The sequence below is a fragment of the Desmodus rotundus genome, chromosome 10 (assembly GCF_022682495.2).
Source record: "Desmodus rotundus isolate HL8 chromosome 10, HLdesRot8A.1, whole genome shotgun sequence".
In the NCBI taxonomy this organism is placed as follows: Eukaryota; Metazoa; Chordata; class Mammalia; order Chiroptera; family Phyllostomidae; genus Desmodus; species Desmodus rotundus.
The window spans coordinates 86,480,976-86,507,120 of NC_071396.1; the positions used below are offsets into that span (position 1 = coordinate 86,480,976).

Consider the following 26,145-nt stretch of genomic DNA (forward strand, 5'->3'; position numbering starts at 1 on the left):
CTCCTGGCCCTCGCTCCTCACCACTACTTGAAAATCCAGGGCTGCCCCAGGGCTTTGCCTATGAATGGACTCTGGTGAAGCAGGTGGACTCCAGTGTGGAGCTGCCCCTTCAGAGGCAGAGACCCTGGAGGGGAAAGGAAGTCAGAGTCAGCTGCACCAGAGAAGGCCTTATAGGCAGGTGGGGGAAGTACTGTTGGAGTGCTTTAATTTGCTAGCAAAAGGCACTACCATCACAAGACACCATCCACACTGAGTGAACCTGAAACTCAGCACAGAGCTGGTGGCACAGAGCTGGTTGGGTAAATATCAGAAAACCTACCGTGAATGGGACTGATGTCTGTTCTGGGAATCCGCCCGTGTCTGATAGAAATAACGGGATGCTGTCCGTTCATGGCTCCTCTCCTTGGTATCACAGGACTGTGAAGGCTCCCCAACAACACCAGGCACTCTCATTTCTTGGGATCTATTGCATCTGTGCCCTCAGCCTGGAAAGCCGAGTCTGCCTTTGTTTACCCGAATAACTCTGACTCATCCTCTCAGCATCTGCCTGGGGATCCTGGGCTTCTAGAAGCCTCCCTGAACTCCCTAGATGAGTGGGCAATCCCTCGTCGGCCCTCCCGTTTCATTGCTTCCTGCATAAACTGAATGTATGTACTAAAGGGTCTCTCCTCTCAGACTCTGAGGTCCTCGCCAGCTACTGTGTTTGTTCATCTCTGAGGCTGGGGTGCAATGCCCTCTTCATAAAGTAACTGCCGGCCAGTGACTCAGAGTCACAAGTCCCCTTCCCTCTCTGCTGTTCCTCTGCAGCTCCATTATTCAGTGGGAGAACGTATACCTAGGCAAATTGCCCATCTCATTAGGAAATAGTGATAAAATATTATGGTCAGGAACACAGTAATGTGCCCCCTTATCCGCAGTTTTGCTTTCTGCAGTATTAGTTACCCGCGGTGAAAAAATTCAGAAATAAACAATTCATACGTTTTAAATCACACACTGCTCTGCGTAGCGTCTGGCTCCGTCCTGGCTGGGACACACGAATCATCCTTTTGTCCAGAGTACCCGCGCTGTACACGTTACCCTCCACTGAGCACTTAGCCGTGTTGGTTATCAGCTAAACCGGCGTGGTGTTGTAGTGTCTGTGTTCAAGTTGTCCTTATTTTTACTTAATAATGGCTCCAAAGCACAAGAGTGGTGATGCTACCAATTCAGATGTGCCCAAGAGACGTAAAGTATATGTCTGTGTAGGGTTGGCGCTATCCACGGTTTCAGGCACCCACTGGAGGTTTTTGGAATTTCTCCCCTGAGCATAAGGTGGGGGAGGGGTCACTGTACTGATGTCATTGAGGGTTCCAACCCTGGGTTTTCCGGTCCTCGTCCTTGTAACGGAAGTCTGCCACATCCACAGTGTTTCCTAATTACATTCTCCGACGTGCTGGACTCACCTAGCTGTTGCACAGAGCAGACGAGCAGTCATGGTCAGGTCATCTTGTGTTTTCACTGCGACGGCGGGCCGCAGGTTCATGGCAGCCCAGGTTTACTCTGCTTACAACCTGGAAATAAATCCGGAAGGAAAGTGTCCAGAGGTCAGAGAGAACTGGGACGCAGATTGTCTTTTTGATGTGCAGAATCCCTCAGTTCAGATGTGAATTTGTTACAAGAGAAAGCCGGTATTTCAGATCTGCTGCACTTAATTGTAAAAATGCCACCCTCTATTCTTTTACTGATATGACCCCTCCCCTTGGTTGGTGAATGAACTTTCATCAGAGTTTTAAAAAAAATCTTTTTCTCTGATGCAGTTTTGTGTGCATCCGAGGCTACTCGCTGTAGATTAGTGGCCGTTCCAGCTTGAAGAATACTTAACGGGAGAGCCCGGCCCCATGGGGTGGGTCAGGTGAACCACTGAGTTCCGCCCTCTCGGCTCATTGACATGATTGATGCCGATCTGTTCCCTTTTGACCCCAGCTAATGATCCTTATCTTCTCCCCAGGGATTAGACCGCCACTTCTTTTTTCTCAGAGTGTTTAGGGCAGGGATGGTGAACGTTTTCCCTGTCAGAGTCATTGACCCCAGGAAGGAAGAGGCCATCTCTTCCAGGGAGTGGTCACGCCTTGGAGAGGCACCCCCAGAGCCCAGGTGACCTTCTCAGCACAGTCCAAAGGACCTGGCAGATGACAAGAGGTGCCCTGCTGGCCCGGAGTGCAGTGCCCATGCAAGGCCTGACTCGTCTCTATGTGAAGGGCCTTGGCTAATTTTTAGGAATGTCCTGGAGCCCTGGCCAGTGTGGCCCAGTTGGTAGGAGTGTCGTCCCATAGACCGAAAGGTTGTGGGTTTGATTCCCAGTTGGGGCACATGCCCGGGTTGTGGTTCAGTCCCTGGGTGGGGCGTGTAGAAGAGGCAGCTGATTGATGTTTCTCTCTCACAACAATGTTTCTCTCCCTCCCTTCCCCTCTCTAAGTATGTCCTCGGATGGGGATTAAAAAAAAGTCACAGAAACCTCAGGGGCTGGAGAGAGAAGGAAAAAGACTCTTTATTGAGCACAAGATGTGCCAAGTGCTTTACCAACATTATGGTGTTCATTATCATATCACTTCAGAATGTTGGAATGTGCATTTTCAATCCTGTTTTACTGATGAGGAAACCGAGGCACAGAGAGGAATCTCTTCTGCAAGGCAAGCATCAATTTAGGAGTCTAGATGCCAGTATCGTCCAAGGCAATGGGGAGATGCAGAAGGCCAAGTGCAAACCCGGGCAGTGCATCCTGCAGGCTGAGGACCTTGCCAGCTGGGAGTGCAGAACAGGGCAGGTGAAGGGACACAGTGCCCCCAGTGGCGGACAGGAGAGGAGACGATGAGCCTGAGGGTGGCGGCCTCTGGGAGCTGAGGCTTGGGAGAGTGGGGTGCTTTGCCGAGGCCAAGACTAAGCAAGTCCTGGCTACGGTCAGTGCCTGGGGAAGAGGTTGTGTGGTTTCATTGTGTGTCCTCAGGGGCTGGTGGGTGGGTATGCGATCTTTAGCCCTGGTGCTGGGATGGTTCTCTTCTCAAATGTTTTCCCTGGGGAGGAAAGCAGAGTTGGGCCTCCTACCTTGTTGAGAGGGATGGTCTCCTGTGGACACCACCAGGGACTTTGGGTACTTCCAGAACAGCTGAGAGAAGAGAAAATGAGCGGGTTTGCTCAGAAAACCTCTCTTCCCTCGGAGCCCTGCCAGCAGGGGTAGGAAGGGCTGAGTGGCAGGCAGCAGTTGGCCACGGTGGGGTGGCCACCTCAGGGGAAAAACACCCTGCCCTCCAGCAAGCTTGCAGGCAGTGCGGTTTCTTTGTTGTTGTTTAGAGGACTAGGAAGAGAAATATATGTAATTTTGGGGGGGGGAACCCCATACATTTAAATGTTTTAACTTAATTCTAAAATAAAGAAAGGGCTGATAAAAGCCCATAAATAAAGTAAATATTTTGAGGCTCTCCAGATTCCTAATCTGGAGAAGAGAACGAAAGAAGAAGAAACTGTAGAGAAGAGAGGGAGAAGGCGGACGGGCAGGTGGCCAAGGTATTGACTAGGGTGTGTGTGGGAGTGGAAGGGGGGGAGAGTGCTGCAGACAGAGGAGCAGAGTTCTGCAGCAATTATATGTAGTAAAAGGTCCCCACACCTGCTCGTCACACCACTGGCTGCCTCTGAGTGGTCCTGCCACTTTTCAGATGCTAATGATCCGCTTCCCGGGTCAGCAGCCTTTTCAGAGGCGCAGCGTCAGAGAGCTGACCTCCCTTGGCACATGTGCAGGGCCTCTGAGGGTTGGGCAAGAGGTTCCGCTTTTCTGCAGAGGAAGGCGGCAGGACTGGATGGTCTCTGAGAACCCTTCTCTACCATTCTTTGATCCCTGGGATAAAGAAGGCGTGTTTTAAACAGAATTTCAATTCACTATGTGTCCTGCATTAGATGACCTGGCCTCTGAGAAGGGATGCTTTTGTTCTAGCAAAGATGGGGGCAGATGGAAGTGTACTTTGCTGGGGCCAAAGCCGACCAGCTCTCTCCAACAGGAAAAACGTTTCCTACAAATGGATTCAGACCCAGAGGTACATGGCTCTGCCTGGCTGCTTTCCTCAGTGAAGATGAGGAGTGGGGCAGAGTGGTTTCCAAGGCAACAAACTGGGAAGCTGGGTGTGACTCAGCACGATGGTGATGACAGACAAGCAACTGTGCTCAAATTCCTGTAATTTCAAGCCTGGTGCAGCCCCTTGGTCGACAGCTCCTTGGAGGTTGTTTGGGGGAGGGTTGGGGTGACGCCTCCATTTTGTCACTACCCTGTTTTCTCCGGTGTTCCTCTGGATCACAGGGCCTACAGTGCCCGCTGTCCTCTGCTGACACGTCATTTGCTGCACACACTCTGACCTTCATGAAACCAGTCATGCCTTCTGTGTCTTTTTTTACTCCCCTGCCTGGCTTGGCCTTTGGATCCCAACAAGTGGCAAGTGAGTGTTCGAAGGCAGGAAAGAAGGAAAGAGCCAAGTTGTCTGCTGAGGGGATACAAAGAAACATCCTGCAACGTCCAGGGTCCTAAAAGTTCTTTGTGCCCTTTGAAAGTCAGAGAAAGCTGCAGACCTGTGCCCTAAACATATGTACGGACATACCCAAAATCCGCCCATGGACCCTCTCTTGGGGTTCCCGGGTCAACAGATTCCTGGACTCAGGCAGTAGAACCCATCTCTGTGCGTCCATCAGCCATGTACTGAGCGCTGGCCACATGCCCGGTGCTGCCGGGGGCTGGAGAAAACGGCATGGACGAGAGTTGGCTCTGGTGGGGGGATGTCGTAAGTGCACAGGGAAGGTCTCAGGCCAGAGGCCGCACAGGTGCAGAAGGGGTTGTAGAGAGCAGTGCGCTTCATAATCTGCAAGCTCATGGCCTCTCACTTCCTGTGAGCTCACCTTTGGAAATGAGTTTTTAAAATAGACTATGAGGGGAGGCAGTTTTAATTTTACAGAAAAAAATTTGAGCAAAAGATAGTTTCCCTATACCTTTCCAACCTCCCCCAATCCCTCCCCGAGGTTAATATCTTGCATGAATGTGACATTGTTATGATTGATGAGCCAATATTGATACATTATTATTAAGAAGTTTATACTTTACATTAGGGTTTTGTGTGTGTGTGTGTGTGTGTGTGTTGTACATTCTATGGGTTTGGACAAGTATATAATCACAGGTATCCACCACTGTAGCATCACACAGAATAGTTTCACTGCCCACCCCCATCCCCCATCTCCACCTGTTCATCCTACTCCCTCTGCCTGCGACCCCCAGGCAACCACGGATCCTTTTGCCATCTGCATGGTTGTGCCTTTTTCAAAATGTCATCTAGTTGGAATCTCACTGTATGTAGCCTTTTCAGATTGGCTTCTTTCACTTAATAATAAACACTTAAGTTTCCTCCACATCTTTCTGTGACTTGGTAACTCATTTCTTTTTGTTGCTGAAGAGTGTTCCATTGAGTGATACACCACATTTTATTTATTCATTCACCAGTTTGAGGACATCTTGGTGGTTTCCAAGTGCTGGAAATCATGAGTATGGATATGATTTTCATGTCTTCTTTGGCAGTGTGGCCAAAGGGACATGGCAGAGTGGGGCTGTGACTTTGGGGACTGGGCCCACTCACAGGAGGAGATACTCTAGAATGTTCTTAGGTTTGGTTAATTCATAAAGTTGTGACCAGGCCAGGTGTTGGGTCAGTAGGAACCTGGAAGAGGTGTGATCCTCCTAGGTTCTATTTCCTGGTCTCATAGTCAACTTGGTCAATCAGTTAATCAATTAGTTATTGGGATATTAGGCACTAGGGTTAGAGAGGTTAAGTTATTCATGGGTCCTGACACTAAGGAGCTTATAGTTTAGTGAGTCTGTAGAACTGCAAAAGAATCATTACATGTTGGGAATATTTAGAGAAACACTGTATAAAAAATGAAGAATAATGGCTGATTTGTAGGGTGAAAAAATAGACATTAAAACACTAGACAACGCCATCATCAGAACTCATTCCTGTCCTGAATGATGAGAGCTCCAACGTGGGTGAGTATTAGGGCTTCTCAGAGAGGGCTTGAGTGGCTCTAGGGTGTCTCCAGGAGGAGCTGATCTGGCACCCAGGAGGGGCGTGGTGGGAGAAGCAGGAAGCCCTGTTCCAACCTGGGGCATGAGATTTCTTTTGACCCCAGAGATTCAAGGACGGCATTTAGCTCTTCTGTGGGTATTACGTGTTAATGAGTTGGCTCCAACTCCTGGTGATTCTATGAGTAGTGTCCTGTCCTCACCAGCCCTGCTCTGCCCCTGTAGACTCATGCCTATGTCTTCTTTTATGGAGTCCATCTATCTCATATTTGGCCTTCCTCTTTTCCCACTGTCTTCTCTGTTTTGCCAGCATTACTGTCTTTCCAAAAGAACCTTGGACTGCTTCAGTTTTGCCATGTCTGCCTCCTGTGATGTTGCAGCTTAATTTGCTCTGGGACCCACTTGTCTTTCTGGTCATTCAGAGGGTCTGTAGAGCTCTCCTCTATCACTGTATTTCAAATAAATTTTTCCCCTGTATCAGCCTTCTTCAACATTCAACTTCCTCTTCGTACGTAGTAATTGGGAATACTTATAGAGGTCCATTTCAGGACATGCACTGTCCATGTTTCCCAGTGTCCCATCGCCCAGGGAGTGGCCTGCTCACAAGTCCAGTCAGCAAGCTGGAACTCTGGGGTCCTTCCTGCCCCATGTCCCACTGTCAGCTCTATCCCTAAATCTCTCTCTGATCGCTACCCCCTACCCCCCATCATCCCCACTGTTCTTGCCCAGACCTGTCATCCCTTGCAGAGATGGTTCCAAAGGCCTCCTAACTGATTTCCTGCCCCTACCCACTCGTCCTCCAATCCACCTGCCCTGGCTGGCCATGCTGGCAGTGAACTTGATAAAACCCTGTCCCATGAGATCCCTGCTTAACATCCCTCAGAACCCTCTGTCACTGCCTGTGAGACAGAAAGTGGAGACTCAACGGCACGGCAGCGTGACCCCCTCCCTGTGTAGACTCTCCCCGTGTCCCCAGCCCGATGCTGTGGCTGCCACGACCTGCTGGTGCACGGCCATGCTGAAGTGGTCATCCTCTCTGAACACCCCGCTTCCCTCTGCTGCTGTCCAGGCTGTATACTGCTCTCTTCTCTTCCTCAGCCTCCTCTCTGCACAGTGCTGCTCACTGCGGTTCATTTTTACTTAGCCTCTGGACTCCGTTCTACGTTGCCTCGTCTGGCTCTCCACTGTCAGGCCCAGGCCCCCAGGTTCTTCCACACCTTCCTCTGTGGACCCAGGGTGTTGCCATTACCATCTCACGTGGCATTGGCATTATTTGAGGACACGTCTGCCTCCCCCATTGGCCATCAACTCTTCTGATGACTGAGACTGGCTTCATTTGTCCTTGTAACCCTAGTGCTCAACATAATACCTGCTTAGTAAGTAATCAATAAAGGACTATTATAAGGGTTATGTTACAAATAAATATTTCAAGTGTGATGGTACTCCAAGAGAATTTGGGTTTAAATAAGGTCTTCTTAAGCAGGCTTGTCTCATCAGGTCTCACGAACTTGTCGTCATGGGCTGCCTCTTGGCTATTTGGGGGAGCAGGGCTACCTTCAGTCCTACTCATCATTACCCCCACTTCTCGCTGCAGTCTCCAGAACAAAGGCCCTAGCTCTCTGAATTTGCGTGGGGACATTAGTGTTGTGCTTAGGATATGAGTGACTCTCAGTGGACCTGTGATTATTTTTATTGTACAAACAGAACATATGACCAACTCCATTTCCACTAGTATTTCTCAGTTACCTCCCCACCCCCCACCCCCCAAGCCTCTAATGTCAGAACCGGGGCCAGACGTGACCGATGTCACTTCTCTGACCTTCGTATCTTTCCCTGTGAAACGAAGATGTTGGAGTAGATACAGGTTCTCCATGTGCTTAGAATCTCCTGAGAGCCCACCGGGAGCATGAGCATTTGTGTGTCCAAACATCACTACATGGCTTGTTTATGACTTTCAAATGAACCTGTGGCTCCAGAAGCTTAAAAGTCAATGGAGAGGGATGATTTCCAAAGTCTGGCCAAGCAGCGTTTCCACTGGAAAATAACACTTCTCCTGGGCCACTTTTCTCCCGTTAAAGCACCAACATGTACTGTCAAAGCAGCAGCTGCAGGTGGCAACGGGTGTCCTTCCCAGGCAGCCGTGTGTTGTGTGGCACATTTGAATTTATGCGAAGAGTTTCCAGAGTGGAATTCTTTTGACTTTGTGCTGACAGTAACTTGGGCTGGGGGCTTCCTGGCAGGGAAGGGAGCATAACCCCAGTTCGGTCACCAGTTTTCTGCAGGCTATCTTTTGTCGCATTCCACAGAGCTGGTCCTCCCCGGCCGTCTCTCACTGATGAGTCTGAAAAGCAAATGTCATGCAGCTATGTACTGGCGAAGGAGAGATTCACATCTCGTGGCTGCACCTGAAAAATCACGGCGCTTATATCGTCTGTAACTGGTGCAAACAGATTTTTAAATATAGGCACGGGCATTTTGCCTAGCAATAAATCCCCGTCCCCAATGGGATGTCTTTTGTAGCAGCCCAAGGGTGAAAGGAAAGTTAGTGTCTCCCAGTGCACAGGAGGGCCCCCAGGGTCTTGGTCCAAGTTCACTTGGTTAATGTGTTTGACATTTGGTGAGAGAAGGATGTGTTGTAATGGTTCGTCTTAAAGTCAGTGATTTAACAGCCTGAAAGCATGTTATTCTAGATGTATCTTTCACTCTCCCACTTTCCCTGATACGCTCATGGATGCCTTGGGTTCGTCCCTTCCATATTCTTTTGCTGATATAAATGGGTCCTAATTTTTTCACTGGTTCCCTCCAATGTTCTGGACTTTCCCCACACACTGAGGTTTTCTTCATTGTGCTCTTGGCTGAGCGGGAGGCCTGGGACTGTCCTGACCTGGCTTTTCAGTGCTGATGTTTGCGGACCACGCAGGTTTCCTTCCGAACAACAGAGTGGGAATGGGTCCCAGTGGCCTTTAACTAATTTGCCCTCTACTCCACATTGTTATAAGCTAGTTTAGAGTGTAATACATTAATTGCATCTCTTAAAGGACCATGTTTCATTTTAAAAGACAAGAACTGTGGAGAGAAAATATGGGAGGGCAGTTATGAAGACTTTAACAAGTGATATGATTACATCTCTTTTCTTCACCAAATGTAGGCTCTTAATTGCCCTTTATTCAAAGCCTAATGCCATGCAAATGATTGTACTGAAGGTAAATTCAATTTGGAAAGGGGTAGGAGAATAAATGCACACATTCATTTGTTTGCCAAGCACAAGCTGTGCTGGGTATATAATCGACCCCCCACAGCGTCTCCCAAGCTGCTGGCCCTGCCTCTTCCAAGGGTCTTCTACAGCCTGAGCTACTGGCTACTCCCCAGGGAATGTGCTGGTGGGTGGGGGGGTGGGGTGGGCGGGGCCTTCTTTACACACCTCTGCACCTGGCAGTCTCAAAGCTTCAGGAGAATGACAAACCTTTGGGGACTCCAACCTGATCCCAACCCCACTTTTTTTTTTACATTCAATATTATATTGTATTCATTTCAGGTACATAGCATAATATACTCTACAAAGTGTTCCCCCTATATTTCCAGTACCCACCTGGCAGCATGTGTGCTTATTGCAATATTACTGGCTTTATTCCCTATGCTGTATTTACAATCCCATGAGTGTTTTGTAACTACCGATCTGTACTTCTCCATCCCTTCACCTCCTCCATCCCCCCATTTTCCACATGAGATCTCTGCTTTGGGTTTTGCTGTTGTGCTTTTTTGATATTCACCAGGAAGAGACTCACGTTTCACTCAGGCACCTTTTTCCCTGATGCTCTTCGTGCGCTCAAGCTGAGCCTGGGGTGGCAGGAACTGCTTTCTCCCCGCACTGTCCCCTGGGAGGAGCTGTGCCAACCTCACTGGCATGTGTTCATACCTGATGTGGACAAAGATGAGAAGGGAGAATAGCTGAGCTCCTGGGAGAAGTGTGAAGTTCACATACAGGTGAAGTCTCTGGAGCTGCCCTCTTGCTGACTGGTGGGCTCCAGGCCCCTCCCTCTTCTCTGCATGTGGGGTCTTTTTTCTTTTGCATTGCCTGGTTCTCAGATGACGTGCACACATGGAATTTCCTTCCTTGGCACATGGGACCCATTAGCACTGTCTACACAGTGTGTCGGGCGTAGGTGGAGGGTCAGAGGACCTTCAAGCTCTGCTCCATCATCCACAGGCTGAAGCCCAATGTGCACCTGCATCTGTACACACAGGCCCACAGACGTGTGCTCGTAAGACCCACAGAAAGAGAGAGAGAGAGAGAGAGAGCGAGCAAGCACGAGCAGAGTTTGCAGACACTGATGGCAGAACAAGGAAGCACCAAGGTTATCAGTCATCCTACATTTAGGAAGCCTTAGATGCCCCCTATAACACGGGGCTGAGAGTCATACTTGAATCTTGAATAGTCAGGCTGCTTCTAAAGAAGCAGTGATTGATGTTCAGTAGGAAATGCATCCATGAGTGACATCAAGCATATCCTTTGGAAGTTGGCAGTCCACACTCTGTGCACACTCTGTGAAGGTGAACCCTTCACACTCTAAGTTGAAAGGGAGGGCCACACAACCATGGCGAGTCTGACTCTCTGTTTGGTGAGCCAGGATGCCACACAAATGGAGCACTCAGTTCCTTGGCTCAGAGTATCCCCAATCAGGGGCAGCTGCAGACTACAAAACCTATGGTGTAGCTAGCTCCACAGCAAGGAAGCCAGGACCGAGGCTGTGGGAGAGAATGCTTCTCCCCTGGCCTATGCAGGCTGCTCTTGAGCCACATCAAAGGGCTCTCAGTAGTCTTTGGTTTGCCTGTGATATCTGACATGGTGAAACTTCTGCTGGGTCCTTTTTGCCCAGCAGGAATTGTGCCTCTCATAAAATGACAGATTATATGTTATTTACAAACATCTTTCATCTCTAATCCTTCCTAACCTCTTGGGAAACAGCGGTGTCTGTTAAAATGCATGTTAGAATCAGCAGAACAAGACATACAGACAGCCAACAGACATATGAAAAGATGCTTAACATTACTAATCATCAGGGAAACACAAATCAAAACCACAATGAGATCTCATTGTGCCAGAATGTCTATTATCAAAAAGCCTGCAAAGAATAAGGGCGGGTAAGGATGTGGGGAACAAGAGAGCCCTTATGCACTGTTGGTAGTTGCTGTGGAATGTAGTATGGAGATTCCTCAAAAAATTAAAAGGAGAACTACCATATGACTCAGCAATCCCACTTCTGGGTATTTATTTGAAGAAAACAAAAACGCTAATTTAAGAAGACATATGGACCCCTATGTTCATTACACATTGTTTACAGTAACCAAGATATGGAAGCAACTTCACTGTTCATTGATAGGTGAATGGGTGAATAAGATGTGGAATATTACTCACCCACAAGAGAAGGAAAGCTTGCCATTTGTGACAACGTGGGCGAACCTAAGTGAAATCAGTCATACAGAGAAAGAGAAATGCCATGGTTTCACTTACATGGGGAATCCAGCAAAAACAAATGAACAGATGAAATAAAACAGACATAATCTCCTAGATACGAGAACAAGCTGATGGTTGTCAGATGGCACGGAGTGGGGGAGGGGCTAAAAGGTAAAGGAAATTAAGGACACATTGTCAGTTATAAAAATTAGTGGTGGGATGTACTGTATTGCAGAGGGAATATAGTCAGTAATGTCGTAATGACTATGTACAGTGACAGATGGTTATCAGACTTACCCTGGTGATTTACTTTCTATGGTACATAAATATCTGATCACTATGTTGTACACCTGAAACTAATACAATGTTGCTGGTCAACTATAAGAATAAATAAAAATTAGAATCAACAGAACAGATCAGGTAGGGTATAGAGGCTTTTTGTTACCACTGTGTTTTTAACACAGATGGCAATTTTGTTTTAACTAAACACTGTGATTTCATTTTACAATTATCTTTTTCAAAAATCGGTCATCTAGAGTAATATCTCTTTGAGTATTTGGTCATTTAACTTTTAACTGCAATGGGGATGACTCCAGTATTGTTCTCGTGGGGGATAGGGACCAGCTAGTGACATTTGTTAACGTTGGGATTGCCTAGGAAAAGGCAGGCTTGCCATGCTTTGGGAGAGGGTATCTTGGTCCATAAAAACGAAACTTCACTGAGCATCACTTTTATGAAAGGTGGGGGGGGGGAAGCTACCACTTAGATGCCAGATAGAAAGATTTCTGATCTAACCCTTGCCTAGTGCTTTATAGCCCATGGACAAAGTGTTTTACAGGTCATTTTAGCAAAAAGTCATAAATTCTTACACAGGTTGGCTGAACTTTTGAGCTTTGATGTTAAAAAAACAAAACTGCATTAAAATTTGTGAATCTCTCTCTGAGGTCTGTAGTGATAATTTTCTTGCATAAAAGAAATAATTATTATTTGGGAACCAAACTATGTTATTATTTGGAATAAACAATTATTTAAATAAAATGAATAATAAGTATTTTTTAAACCATATGCAAGGATATATTTCATTGGTTTTAGAGAAAAAGGAAGGTGGGAGGGAGGGAGGGAGGGAGAGAGAGAGAGAGAGAATGAATATGTGAGAGAGAAGTATCGATCGGTTGCCTTCTGTGTGCATTCTGCCTAGGGATCAAACCCAGAGCCTAGGTATGTGCCCTGACTGTGGTTGGGACCTGCAGCCTTTTGGTGTACAGGGTGATGCTCCAACCAATCCAGCCACCTGGCCAGGGTGAATATGAAGTATTTTTTAAAAAATTTTTATTGTTATTCAATACGGTTGTCTGCCTTTTCTCCCCATCCCTCCATCCCCCTAATACGAAGTATTTTTTTAAAAAATTAAAGATAATTGGAATGTAGTATTTAATCCTTGAGTAGAAATTCTAGTTTGTTTTAATTCAAAATCATGGCAATAAAAGAAGGGGGAGAGTTTTTTGGTTCTCCTGAAAGATATCATTGGCATTTGTACAAGGATGTTTCTCATCAAAGGGAGCAGCACCATCAGCTCTCCCTGAGGGCCTTCTGCTCCGTGCCACAGAGGAGTCGTTTGTGATGTCATAGGCATTAAAAACACAGTGCACGCAGACCAGTCAAAAGATAGACACTGTCAGGTGGGGTAAGAACAAGTTGCAACCGTATCTCCAAGAAACTCTACATAGATAGGTCAAATCTAAAAGGATGGAAAACGATACACGCTGAAAACACTAACCACACACTAACTGACCATATTCATTTTAGAAAATATTAGAAAAGTAGGTTTAAAACAAGGAATAGTGCCAGGGATGAAGAGAGGCATTACATATGATAAAGGTCAATTCACCTGAAAACCATAGCAACCTTAACTGTGAGTGCAGCTGACAACAGAACTTGAAAGGACCTGAAGCAAAACTCATAAAGCTGAAAGAAGAAATAGGCACATCCACAATAATGGCTGATTTTAACACTCCTTTCATAGTAAAATCTGAACAGGTAAACAGAAATTCAGTCAGGAGAGAAGACTTAATAACACTATCACTCAACTTGACCTACTGGGTATTTATGGAACACTCCACTCAGTAATGGTAGAATATACATTTACTTTTATGTGCACATTAGACATTCACCAAGATAAAAAAAAATCTGGGTCATAAGATCAACCTTAACAAATTTAAATAGTTGGTATATAAAGTGTATGTTCTTAGTAATAGAGAAATTAAACTGTGAAAAATCAGTAACAGAAAGATAACTGGATATAACCAGAGACACTGAAATAAAGAACAAACTAACAGTAACCAGAGGGGAAGGGGAGGTGGAGGGGGATAACTGGGTTGGGGCGGGGGGAAGAAGGGGAAAGGTTGTCAAGGAACATGGATAAAGGACCCATGGACAAAGCCAAAGGGGGGTAGGATTGAGGGGGGTGGGGGAAAGTAGTGGTGGGAAAATGGAGACAACTATATTTGAACAACAATAAAAAAAAAAAAGAGAGAGATATCCGGAAAATTCCCAAATATTTGGAAGTTAAGCAATACAGTACTTCTGAATAAACCATAGTTTGAAAAAATTCACAAGATTAAGTTATTCCCTTTTGAAGTGAATGAAATATTCCACATTCATTTAATTTTGAACCAAATGAAAATAAAAACAATATATCAAAATTTGTGGAATGTAGCTAAAGTAGTGCTTAGAAATTTATAGCATTAAGTATTATATTAGAAAAGAAGGAAGATCTAAATCAATTATTTAAGTTTCTATCTTAGGAAACTAGGAAAAAAGGGAAAATTAAACCAGAAGCAAGCAGAAGGAGGAAAATAATCAGTGAACTAGAAATCAGAAAAGCAATAGAAAAAACAATGAAATCAAAAGCTGATCCTTTGAAAAGATCAATAAAATCGATACATCTGTAGCCCAACTGACCAAATGTAAAGCAGAAAAGACACAGATTACCAATATCAGAGATAAAAGAGATTGCTACAGTCAATAAAAAGGATGATGGGGAATCTTATGAAGAGCTCTATGCCCATGCATTTAATAACTTAGGTGAAATAGAGAAATTCTTTGAAAGACACAAATTACCAAAGCTCATTCAAGAAGAAACAGATAATCGGAATAGGCCTATCTTAATTGGAGAAATTGAATTTATAGTTGAAAACCTTCTAACAACAACAAACAATTCCAGGCCCAGGTGGCTTCCCTGTGGAATTCTGCCAGACGTTTGAGGAGGAAATGGTACCAAGTCTACACAAACTCACTCTGAAAGTGGAAAAGGAGGGAAGCCTTCCAACTTGAGGTCGGCTTTGCCTCACTGTCAACCTCACTACAAGAAAACTACCGACCAATATTCCTCATGAATGCAAAAACCCTCATAAAATATTAAGTCATTCTCAGCTCTTTATTTTCTTATAATTCTTAGTCCTGTTTTAAAAAAACAATTGTTTCGACTATAGCACCAAGTACTAAAACCTTAACAATCAGAACACAATTAACCATCATTCTCATTCCCACGAATCATAAGCTGTGACAGATTGTAGTAACTAAAGGTGACATTGTGAATCTATTTAAGACAGATTTCTGCATGTCTGGTGGTACGTAGCAAGAAAGTCTAATGCAAGCCTTATTGCCTTATAACGAGGTACTCTCTCCCAATAATGTTCTTCCTGCATAAGAAAAAGCTACCTCTCTTCTTCAGGGTATCTGCAGCCCCATGCTTGCTCCTGATAGCTTTATTGTCCTTTATTAGTAGTGCTACTAGCCAAAAACAAGGCGTGTTTCTCTGAGATTTGAGAATTCTGAGATGTTAGCCCTGGAAACTGGAAGGAAGGGATCATCCCGGAATCCTGGGTTCTGACAGGGGTGCATGTAGTTCTCTCCGTTTATTTATTACTCATGTATTTCAAGGCCATGCACAGACTTCAGGAGTCGGCTTGAGTCACTCAGGCCTCCTTCCTTAGGGTCCCCAATGAATTGGATGTTCAGTTTGGGGGTGGTTGATTCCTTTGGAGTTTTCTCAGCTGCTTGTTTTCAGAAAGGCAATATATTCTCTCTTAATTGAAACTCTTCATAATTAACAAGGGACTGTGGGCTGTATATCGTATTCAGAGGTGGTGGATTCCATGGTGGTTCAACATTAAGGAGTGCTTGGCTCAGACACACCCCTCAGAATCCTGCACCTACCACTTACCAGCTATGTGCACGCTCTGAGTCCTGAGGGGCCAGCCTGCGCAAGGCGCAGAGAGAGCACCAGAGAGTCAGCGGCAGAGTGGGGGCGGGCCCAAGGCTGCACAGCCGGGGGCTGGGTGGGCCAGGCAAAGGGTTTTGGATTTCATTCTCAGTGCAGCCAGCAGCCACTGAGGGGTTTAAATGGGAGCAGCGACATCATCAGGGGGTCATTTTCACCCAGTCCTTCTAGCTTTGGTCTGGAGAGTGGACGGGAAGAAGGAAAAATCCAGAGTGAGGTCTTTCAGGACACCACTGCTGTGCATATGCTGAGTGCCACCTGTCCTACGTGACGTTGAATCGTATGGGACTGTGTTCACTCCCAGAGGCACTGTGCAAAGTGGGCATATCCTCCTAACCAGCCTCTGCCAGCTCTTTTAGATCTGTGTGTTCGATGCCCTTCCACTCAAGTCCATGCCACTTGCCTGTGGCTTTGCCCATTACCCCACAGAGGGTGGCTGGCTGCCAGCGTGGCATTGCTCTGCACTTTTGTATTCCATCTAAATATTCTAAATAATTTTGCATTCAACTCCATCACATCAGTATTTGATGTGATACAAAAACCTTTTTCCTCTAAATCTGTTGTTATCTATTCAGATTTTACAGATGGGTAATCAACACTTAGAGAGGTGAAGTATTGGCCCACGGTCATGTAGCTAGTAGGTGGTGACGCTGGCTTTGAAATGCAGGCCGTCTGGTTGCCTAGTCTTTGCTGTTACTTAAGGGCACTCTTCATCGCTCTACCCCCAGTGCTGAGAACGGTGCCTGGCAGGAAGGTGCTCAGGAAATGTGTTGGCTCATTTATAACGGGGCAGTGTAACAGCCTGTGTCAGGAACCCAACCCTAGGAACCCCAAGGCACCTGAGTCAGGGCCACGCTTGGGTTCTGGGAAGCTGAGCAGAATCCATGCTCCCAGGCGTCCCGCATACACGAGAAGAACTGGGCTTTTCCCTTCCTCCTGTGTGCCTTCACACTTTGTGAGCCAACTAGTAATTGTGGATTACTCATCTGTTTATCTTGCTGCATTGTGACCTCTGGAGGACGGGTCCTGGGTCAAGTTCACCTCATTATTCACACAGGCCTGGCCCAATTAGTAAGTGTTAAATGTGATCCACAGAATAGTGGGGTTGTATCAGTTGGCAGGAGCCTTGAGCCAGGGCTCCGTCTGCCTTGCTCAGGGTCAGGGCCCATCCTTGAGTCGAGGGCTCAGGTACAGCCAGAGCCAGGGATGGGTTCCTGTCATCAAAGGAGCCAGTCAGGCCTCAGAGCCACTGTGCTTCCCTTGGGTCACTCGAGGTGACCCTGAGATTCCAGGGAAAGGGAGGCTCTGCAAAGCTTCCTCAGCCCAGCTGCAGAGAGTGTGGTGGCACAGCAGCTGTGAGCCGAGGAAGGAGGGTGGTGGACGGGTGCACTCTGTTTTAGCTGTGTCAGTTTCTCGGATATAGCGCATTATCAGGTGTAATGGTCTGTGAATAGCTGGCCACAGAGATCTGGAGAGAGGGAGGGTGGTGACCGAGGATGCAAATCAGGGTATCATTCTCTATAACTCACCTGTCCCCCCTACCCTCACCCCCGCTGCCTGTCCCCTGTAACGGCCCAGATTATTTTTTGCGCTGTTGGAGGTGGGGTCTGAATCCTAAATGAAATGGGTTTGGTGTACTCATCTTTCCAGTGGAGGCTCTGTGATCGTTCAGATCCTCTGTGTTTTTACCATCTGTTGAGTCCATTTAATTAATTTTCTGTGTTGTTTCTTTATTTCAGAAAAACTGTACAACTCCAGTGGACGAGATCTAAGAAGGGCCCTTTTCTCCCTGAAGCAGATATTTCAGGTAAGAGAAGACAAAGGTGTTCTTATGTTCTGTTTCTGTACTGCTGTGGAAGGAGATAGAGACAGGTTATACCCTTTATTGATTACAGAAAGGTCTCGTTAGATGACAATGTAAATTAGGTCAAAATACCAGTTGAGACTATTTTTACCACATCAACTATTTCAAACATAATAAGTAAAGACAATTTTATTAAGTCATATTTTTCCATATTTACATCAGATTTTTAAAAAGAAAAACCTACCACAGATTAATTGAAGCCTGGTGTTCTGATCCCGAATACCAACCATCTTCTCCCTACCCCACCCCAGGTCCCTATCTGCTGGTTGTTAAATTTTACCAAGCCCGTGCGTGTTTCCTGACTAATGGTGATGCTTTGCCAGCAATGTCATATTCTGCTGTATTAATTATAGTTCCGTGTTATCATGGCGCACGAACCATACTTCGTCTTACTTGCTGAGAGCGGGGTGGTGTAGGTGTGACCGGTGCAGCTCCGAGTGAATATTGCGTCGTATGAATGAAGTGCAAGTTGCCTTGTCCGTTCTTCTGTTGGCAGACGGTTTGGCCCATTTCCAGTGGTTTGCTGTAATAAACCCTGTGGCCATGACATGTCCCCTTTTCACGTGTCTCTCTGCGCCCATCTCGTCCTTCTCCCCTAAGCCTTCCCTAGGCCTCTGCCCTGACAAAGTCACAAGCTTAGTGAAGAGAGCTGGGACAGGTGTGCAGATGGGCTCCTAGGCTGTCACCCACGTGACAGGGCAGAGGAGAGAGACGACGCCAGGGGAGGAGAATGAGGCTGTGAGGCCTGGGCAGGACCCGGAGATGGCTTCATGGAGGAGATGGCATTTGCATTGACCTGTGTCTGTGTGTCTGTCCATTCTGATTTTGGACTCTAGGGTAAAGTCCACTTCTCTTCAGTTCCTGTCTTACCCACGTGATAAAAGATTCTCTTTGCCAGTGATCATTTTAGCCAGAATGGCAGTCCCCTTCACGGGTGTCCTCCTGTCTGAGAGGGAGTAGACAAAAAGGCAGGTCAGCAGTCCATCCCATCCGCACGGTGTCCTCCTGTTCTTCCTCAGACTTGTCCAACCGCACCCTCGTGCTTTCCCCACAGTCCCCTCTCAGCGTCAGTTCGTCACGGTGTATACCTGTCATGTCATTGCCCTCCTGGTGCACATCTCGGAAAAACCCCCTGGGGGCTGGGGTGTGCCTTGGTCAGGCTGTTTCTTTTAGGGAAATGACAACAGCTGTCCATGGGCACTGCCTGCCTTTGGTCCTCCCAGCTCAGTCCATTTATCTGCTTTCCGCCAGAGGGGTTTGAGGAAGCCATTCTCTTGCTGGTTCCTCGTAGCCTTCTGGATTACTTCTGGATTTCTCAGTGTAGCATTCAGGCCCTTCTGGATCTGTCTTCTCTGCACACCTTGCTGTCCTTGGTTGCATCCTGAGTTCCACCCATGATTGCATTCCAGGAGCAAGCTGTGCCTTCTCTCTTCTGCACCTTTGCCCTTGGGCCTATTCCTTTTATTCTGGAATGCATTGCCACCCCACCTCCACTCTTCATGTCTCTCCATTTCCCTCCTACTCTCTCCTTCTGTCAAAGAGCCTCTCTCTTAAGTAAATGACCCCTCACCACAGTCATGGTCCCTCCAAATACTGTGGATGTCCTCTGTGCTTACAGAGTCAAGTACAGAACTTAAGAAACATCAGGGCACTTGTTGAGTCTAGTCACCTGGGAGATCCCTAGGTTCTATCGCTGGGTCTTTGGGGCCTTGCACAGTACCCAGTGCCACTTAAGCAACAGATGAATGGACTGGGTGGACTGAATGGTCTACCAGATGTCTGTCTCCAGTCCTCCCTGTCTCTAAGTTAGTCAGTGCTTCACGGGCTAATTACTTGTTCCAAAGTTCCACTTCCCACGTATCCATCTGTGTATCCCTGTTCCTTAAATGAACAAAGCTAAACTTCTTCACCCTTCATTACGTCCTCCTCTCCAACTTGGATCCCTGACTGCAGGAGTGCCGGACTGTCGCTGTGCCACCAGAGGGCCGTGCCCATGATGCTCCTCACCCTGATGCATTTAGTCCCTCTGTCTGCCTGCTGCTTCTGGTGTTTGGCTTTGCCTCCTTTCAAAACCTGTGTTCACCTTGTTGAGTATGCAGTGGGTGGCAGAACCACACAGAGAAGCGCTATTCTAAGTGACTTTAAAACACTGTAATTTGTGCATCTCAAACCACACACACGAAAATGAACTGTTTACATGTTTACAATAATCATGTTGGTGGTGGTAGTGTTGGGATTGCTATTCTGAGACTGTGCTTATGTTTGTGTGGGGATGTGTGTGTGCGTTATTCCAATTTTGTCATCCTTAGAGTTCTCAGGGGTTAGGGTTCTTGGTGTGTGGGAGAAAGAAGATAGAAAGGTAGAAGAGGTTAAGTTAAAAACTCTGTATTCCTGAATTAGAAGAATCAGACTGAGTCCATGTTGTACATTATTTTAACAAACAAATGAGCAAATAAGCATATTTCTAGCTCTGTTTATGGAAAAGGATTAGAAGCAATGATCAAGCCATTAGCAAAATGCATCAAAGGCAGCAAGATTGTGGTCTTAAAATATTGAAAGGAACCAGAGCTCTTTGGAGAAATTTCTGGGTAGGAAATGGGTAAAATAAACTTGGAACCTTTTATAGAGATAGCAAGGAAGCTATCAAATAATACTAGGATTATTGCCAAAAGAACTCAGGAGCATGTTGAAGAGTCCCCCACTGGCTGGCCAAAGATGGGACAATATAAGCATCAATGTGGATGATAATGGCAATGAACTGAAACACATCAAGTATTTGTATGAATGAGTTCATCATGATACTAGAAAAAAATTAACCCAACAGATTGCTCATCATTGGAAAGTGCTAATGTCCAGCACCTTATTTTGAAAATGGGTAAAGTTTTAGAACACAGGTGGCAAACACAAGACCCATGGGCCGAATCCAGCCCTCCACCTGGATTTATCCAGCCCGGCACCTTGTTTCTACCTGGTGGCAGCACCAAGCTCCTTGCCCCTAGCTAAGGAGTAGTTACATTTATACAGTCCTAAAATTACATTCGGTCCTTTGAAGGCAACTATGTGGCTGATATGGCCCCCGGTGAAAATGAGTTTGATGACCCTGGTTTAGAATCTCATATTTTTCTTGCCTCTTATGTGAATTTTAGGATAATCAAACAGTAGTTGAGGTGAAGTTTTGTTTATAAAAATTCTAGCTTAGGAGTGATAGAACTAGAATAGCATGATCTTGCAACCCCTAATGAATTAGTGGGTATAGGTCTTGAGCACCAAGAGCTGCTGATGTGACAGAAATGAGATACAACCAGCTATTACGTGCATCCTCATGGAAACACACACCACGGTCAGTGATGAGGTCCAGCCAACAAAACCCACCCGGGGTCTGATCGTGCCTCTCTAAGCAATAACCAATGTATAAATGACCTTGGACTGAAGTCCACGTTGAACTATACCACAGGAGTATAATCAACAAAACCCAGACTGTGGGCAAATGACCTAGTTTCTTCAACACATAACTTTCAAGGAAAAGAAAAAGAAATGAATTAAAAGACATTTAAAAGTTACATCAACTAATTGCCACATGTGGATCTTATTTGGATCTTAGGACAAATTGTAAGAAAACAGTATTTATAAGACAGAAATGTGATCACTGCCTGGAAATGTGATCGCTGACTGGACATTTGATAACATAAGAAAGTATGAATTTTTTAGTTTGCGTACATAATTTTAAGAAGAGTCCCTACTTTGGAGATACATATTGAAATACTTATGGATTACATGATGTGATGTCTGGGCTTGGCTTCAGACTAACATGGCAGCAGACGGCGGCGGGGGGGATGACAGCTGAAACAGGGTTGGTGTGAGTCGATTGGCACCAGGGGTTCATTGAATTATTCTGTCTCTTTTGTATATGTTTAAAGTTTTCCGTGGGGAAAACTTAAAAAAAAATAAACATGTTTGGGTCTTGTTGTACATCCTCTCACCAAACGTGTTTGGTGGCATTGGCTCTCTGAATTCTCAGGGACTCTATTTATACTACTTATTCATCAAACGAATAGTTTTGAGAAGCCTTTGTCCACACTCCATAGGCAAGGGAGACGGTGCTTGCTATCAGAGGTTTGTACCCTGTCTGGAAGACCACCCATGTGTGCGCAAGGAGCTGTAACACAGAGTGGGGATGCATTGGGGGTTGGATGGATTGCCAGGCTGCAAGCTGTCTGGGACCCAGATTCCTTCCCACACCATGGCCCTGCCTCTCCATCATCTCTGTGTGTTCCGATGTGGAGGTTCTTTTTGGAACCAGGCTTGTAAGGGGTGAGGGGGGGCGGGGCGCAGTAAAACACAACAACAGTGAAAAACTAGAGCCATTGGTCATTTAGATTGAGTTGAATATTCCTTGACTAATCACCATTAACAAATGATCACAGATTAATGCTTGGCTATTATAGAAAATTCTGAAATGCAGTGATAATCATTTGTCAGTTAGCGTTGACATTTCAATTTCATTCTAGTCAGAAACCAATGTTTGAAGAACCGCTTATTAGTGTCTATATATTTTAGTATATTGCCAATTTGTAAAATATTGTTCACATTTGTTGCCCATAAATTTCTAATTCCTAAGTGCCTGATGTACATTTGTGCATACATTTTAGTTAGGGTTCTGAATTATTTTCCTAAACACTGTCTCCTCTGCCCAGGGCTTTTTCTGAGCACCATTTCCAGGCAGTCAGTCAACTCTACGCTATATTAATATTAGTGATTAGCTTGAGTGGTTTCTTGAGAGCTTGTTCTCACTTTTTCACCATGAAGTCATGTGTGAATCTAGTTTTAGTTAAAGTAATAAACATTTGTTACATGCTTGGAAAAACTTTCTGACTAGACATGAGCTCATCTAAATGTTCACTTTTCACATATGCTGGTGGAAAAGGATATGGATGGAGAGAGAATTATTTTTTATTTCCTTTATACATATGAGTGTAAAGTAATTTTCCAAAAACTCATGATATTGTCCCATTTTCTCTTGCTTTCCAAAGCCGTGATTATCTTCAAGTCTGAGTTAACACAGCTGTCTCTCATTACCTCCAGGGCACAGGCCCCTCCCCACCCCCCAGTGCCCTCGGAACAGCGAGGGCGCGTTCTGGGTTCAAAGGGAGCCTCTGCCTGGCCTGCCCACATTTAGCTCAAGTCCTCCATCCATATAATTGGAAAATGCCATAAAATCAAAATGAGGGGCTGATTTAACATAGACACTGGAGAATTATGCCAGTTTGTCTAAATTATTTTTTCTCTTTTGGAGATAAACCATGGTTGCTGACCATTCCTATAAGAATAACCTTTCATTATTCCATTAAGCTTTCTACTATTTACATCACTGAGGTTTTTTTATTTTTGCCCTGCTGTTATAATTGAAGAAGCATGTTCCTGCCTTATCCCAGTTGCATTGGAGACAAGGTCCTGTCCCACTGAGGACATCTCCTGAGACATTAGTAGAAAAATCCCTCTCCTAGATGTCCATAGAAGGGGCAACTGAAGGAAAACGAGTGCACTTGGGGGCTGGGCAGACACAGGAGACCTTGGCCAAAGTCGGCCACTCTTCAGCCTTTATCTGTAAAGAGAAGGTAGGACTAGATCGGTGGTTCTTGAACTGGCAGCCTTAAGGATTTCCTGGGGAATTTAATAGCAAAGGCTGGGTCTGGCCCCCAGAAATTCTGGTTAAGTCCATCCTGGAAGGGTCCTGCTTCCTATTCCTCTTTAAAGCTCCCAGATGATCCTCACATGAAAGAGTCAGGGCCGAAGCCTATCTGAACACCTCCAGGTCACCTGGGTGGCTAAGGCCCATCTGAGCACGTTTGAATCACCTGGAGGGCTTGGTGAGCCCAGGTCACTGGGTCCCACTGTAGACTTTCCTGTCTAGTAAGTCAGGGGTGGGGCCAGGTGTTTGCATCTTTAACAAGTTCCCAGGTGTCACTCTTGCTGCCTGAGGTGCCTTCCATGTCCTGCCTTCTGTGATCAGGTCTGCAGGTCAACCTACCAAAGTGGCTCTTTCCAGGGGCAGTGGGCTGCGGCAGCCACTCCCTGGGGTCTGCACTCTGCCTCCTGCTGGTCTGGCCAGCACTCAACTCAGGCCGTGGAGATGTTGCTTCCTTACATTCTGGTACCATTTCCAAGACCTTTGGAAGCACTGTCCTTAGGGACTGTCTTTTGGAACACACAAGGGGCTTTGGACCCTTCACTTGATGGCCTGTGCTGCTCTGGAATATTCCCTGTGTTAAAGCTTAGTGAGCGTCATGTGGTCTGTCCCTAGGGACCTTTGGGGGGGAGGGGCGGGGCCTGGCGATTTTTGAAGAATGATAAACAGAACACTATAAATATTCCTGACTGTCGGGAGATCTGTTTGCTTTATCTTTATTAGATTGCCCGGGAGGCAATAATTGGTCTTTGGTAAACAACAGTGTGAAGACTGGATATAAAATTCCTCTGGCAACAGTTGAGATGCTTCATTTGAATAGAGCAGAACATTCTTTAGGGGTTGGTCTGGCTTCAAAGGCTTGTATGTAGTTTTAACAGCACAGTCTGGATGGAGGTTGGACCTCGGCAGTATTTGAAGTCTTTTTCTTTTTTCTTCCTCTCTCCTGCCAGGATGACAAGGATTTGGTGCATGAATTTGTGGTGGCTGAAGGTCTGACCTGTTTGATCAAGGTGGGAGCCGAGGCAGACCAAAACTACCAGAACTACATCCTGAGGGGTAAGTTACAACAGGCCATGGGGCGGCCAGCCCCTGCTGCTAGGTAGTCTGGGGTCCTCTCCAGGAAGTTCAATACTCAGAGCTTTCTACATCAAATTCAATTAAGCAGTAAGGTGATAAAACCACCCTGTAGCAAAAGATGACACCTCCATTAGGTTTTATCAATTTTTTAGTAATTTTGAGCTAATTTTACTGACTTAACATGAAGTCTCTTCTGGTTATTAAGAAAAAAGAAAGTACTATGAACTAGGTTCTTTAAAATCTCTTTTACTTGATGAGGGAAGGGGCGTACTATGTGGGCGTGGGTAAAGCCTGCATTTCAGCAGAAAGCCACCCAAAACCAAAGAGGCGAACTTATCTTCTGGGAAAAGTATTTTCTCCAACCTGAGCTGTCACTGGGAGCGTGTGTCAGAAGTGCCTATTCCCCGCCGGACAGGTCCTTCTGTTCCCGACTTGGGAGGCACACCCAGGAACTTATATTCTGAAGGATGATTCTGATATCTGTCTCCATAACTTTATTTTTTATAAAGCAATGCACCTGTGGAGTTTGAAGCACTGCCTACTGTTCCAGTTCATGAAATTAATGCTCTTCTCATAGTTACAGGTTTTTGGTTTGTGCACCCTTATATAAATACTAATTTTATTTGAGCCTATTAAAAATCCTGTGAATAGCAGGGCAGGAATTATTAGGTTGAACCCTATGAAATCACTGCTATCAACAGTTTTGATCTATAAAGGGGGAAGTTTGATATAATTTAATACCTCCATTTTGTAGCTGAAAAATTCGAAACTCAGAGATGGATCGTTTGCCTAATAATGTCAGTTTCTGCAGCGTGTGGTCGAGCAGGGGCCATGCCCGAGCACGGGGCACATCGCAGCTGATGAAGGTGCTGCCCCCGCTCCCGCCTGTGTGCCTGCAACCTCACGAGTCCTTTCCCCTAATGAAGGAAAATTGCATGACATGTGTGAGTTAGTGTCAAGTGTCCACGGTTAGTTGGAGACAGGCAAAATGAAACGTCTGCTACCGTTCCTGTGTGTTTTACCCTGAGAAGTGTCCTTACGTTCAGTGTTGTTATCTAGCATATGAACTTCGAGTCCTACCTTTTTCCTGCTCTTGGAGAACCCCTGTAACAAAAGGCGAAAGCCAAAGAGGAAACTTAGGGTTCTTTTAAAAAAAACTTTTAAGGATATATTTTCTTTTTTTTTTTTAAAAAATTTTTTATTGTTATTCAATTACAGTTGTGTGCCTTTTCTAAGGATATATTTTCAAGACAGTGTTCGTTGTTTCCATTCATTTGATAAATGCCAAATGTGTGTGTGAGAGAGAGTTCCTCAGCCGCTGGTTTTTCTAGTCCGTGGTGTTTCTGAGGCGAAGGAGTCGTCTCCCTTTCTCCACCTTCAGTTTTGCCCTGGGTGTGTGATAGACCACGTTGCAGGTCGTCAGAGAGGCTCTGTTGGTGAATTTTATTACTTCTATCCTCGGTATGAGTAAAACATCGATATGGAAACTTCCCTGGTCTGTGTGGACAGAGTAGCGAGAAGCTTCGTCCTGCTGTGTGGCCTTGCAGCACAACCGCCTCTGTGTCTGAAGAGACAGTGCAAACCTTCTCGCCTCGTGTTCCGTTCACACTGTGCCACACCTCAAATGGGGGAAGGCACAGGAATCGGGGTGGGAGAGCTGCTTCCCGTGTGTTGTCCAGGTCACCTCTGATATGGA

At 45.9% G+C, this 26,145-nt stretch overlaps 1 protein-coding gene across 12 annotated transcripts in view; it reads left to right on the plus strand.

Moving 5' to 3' along the window:
- Positions 1–26,145, plus strand: part of FHOD3 (formin homology 2 domain containing 3) — a 420,803-nt gene that overhangs the window by 169,648 nt on the left and 225,010 nt on the right. For all 12 annotated transcript variants that reach the window (XM_053912979.1, XM_053912980.1, XM_053912982.1 and 9 more), the window contains exons 4-5: positions 17,562–17,629; positions 24,323–24,428. In XM_053912979.1, coding sequence (XP_053768954.1) covers positions 17,562–17,629; positions 24,323–24,428 — 174 coding nt within the window. The remainder of the gene's footprint in view (positions 1–17,561; positions 17,630–24,322; positions 24,429–26,145) is intronic.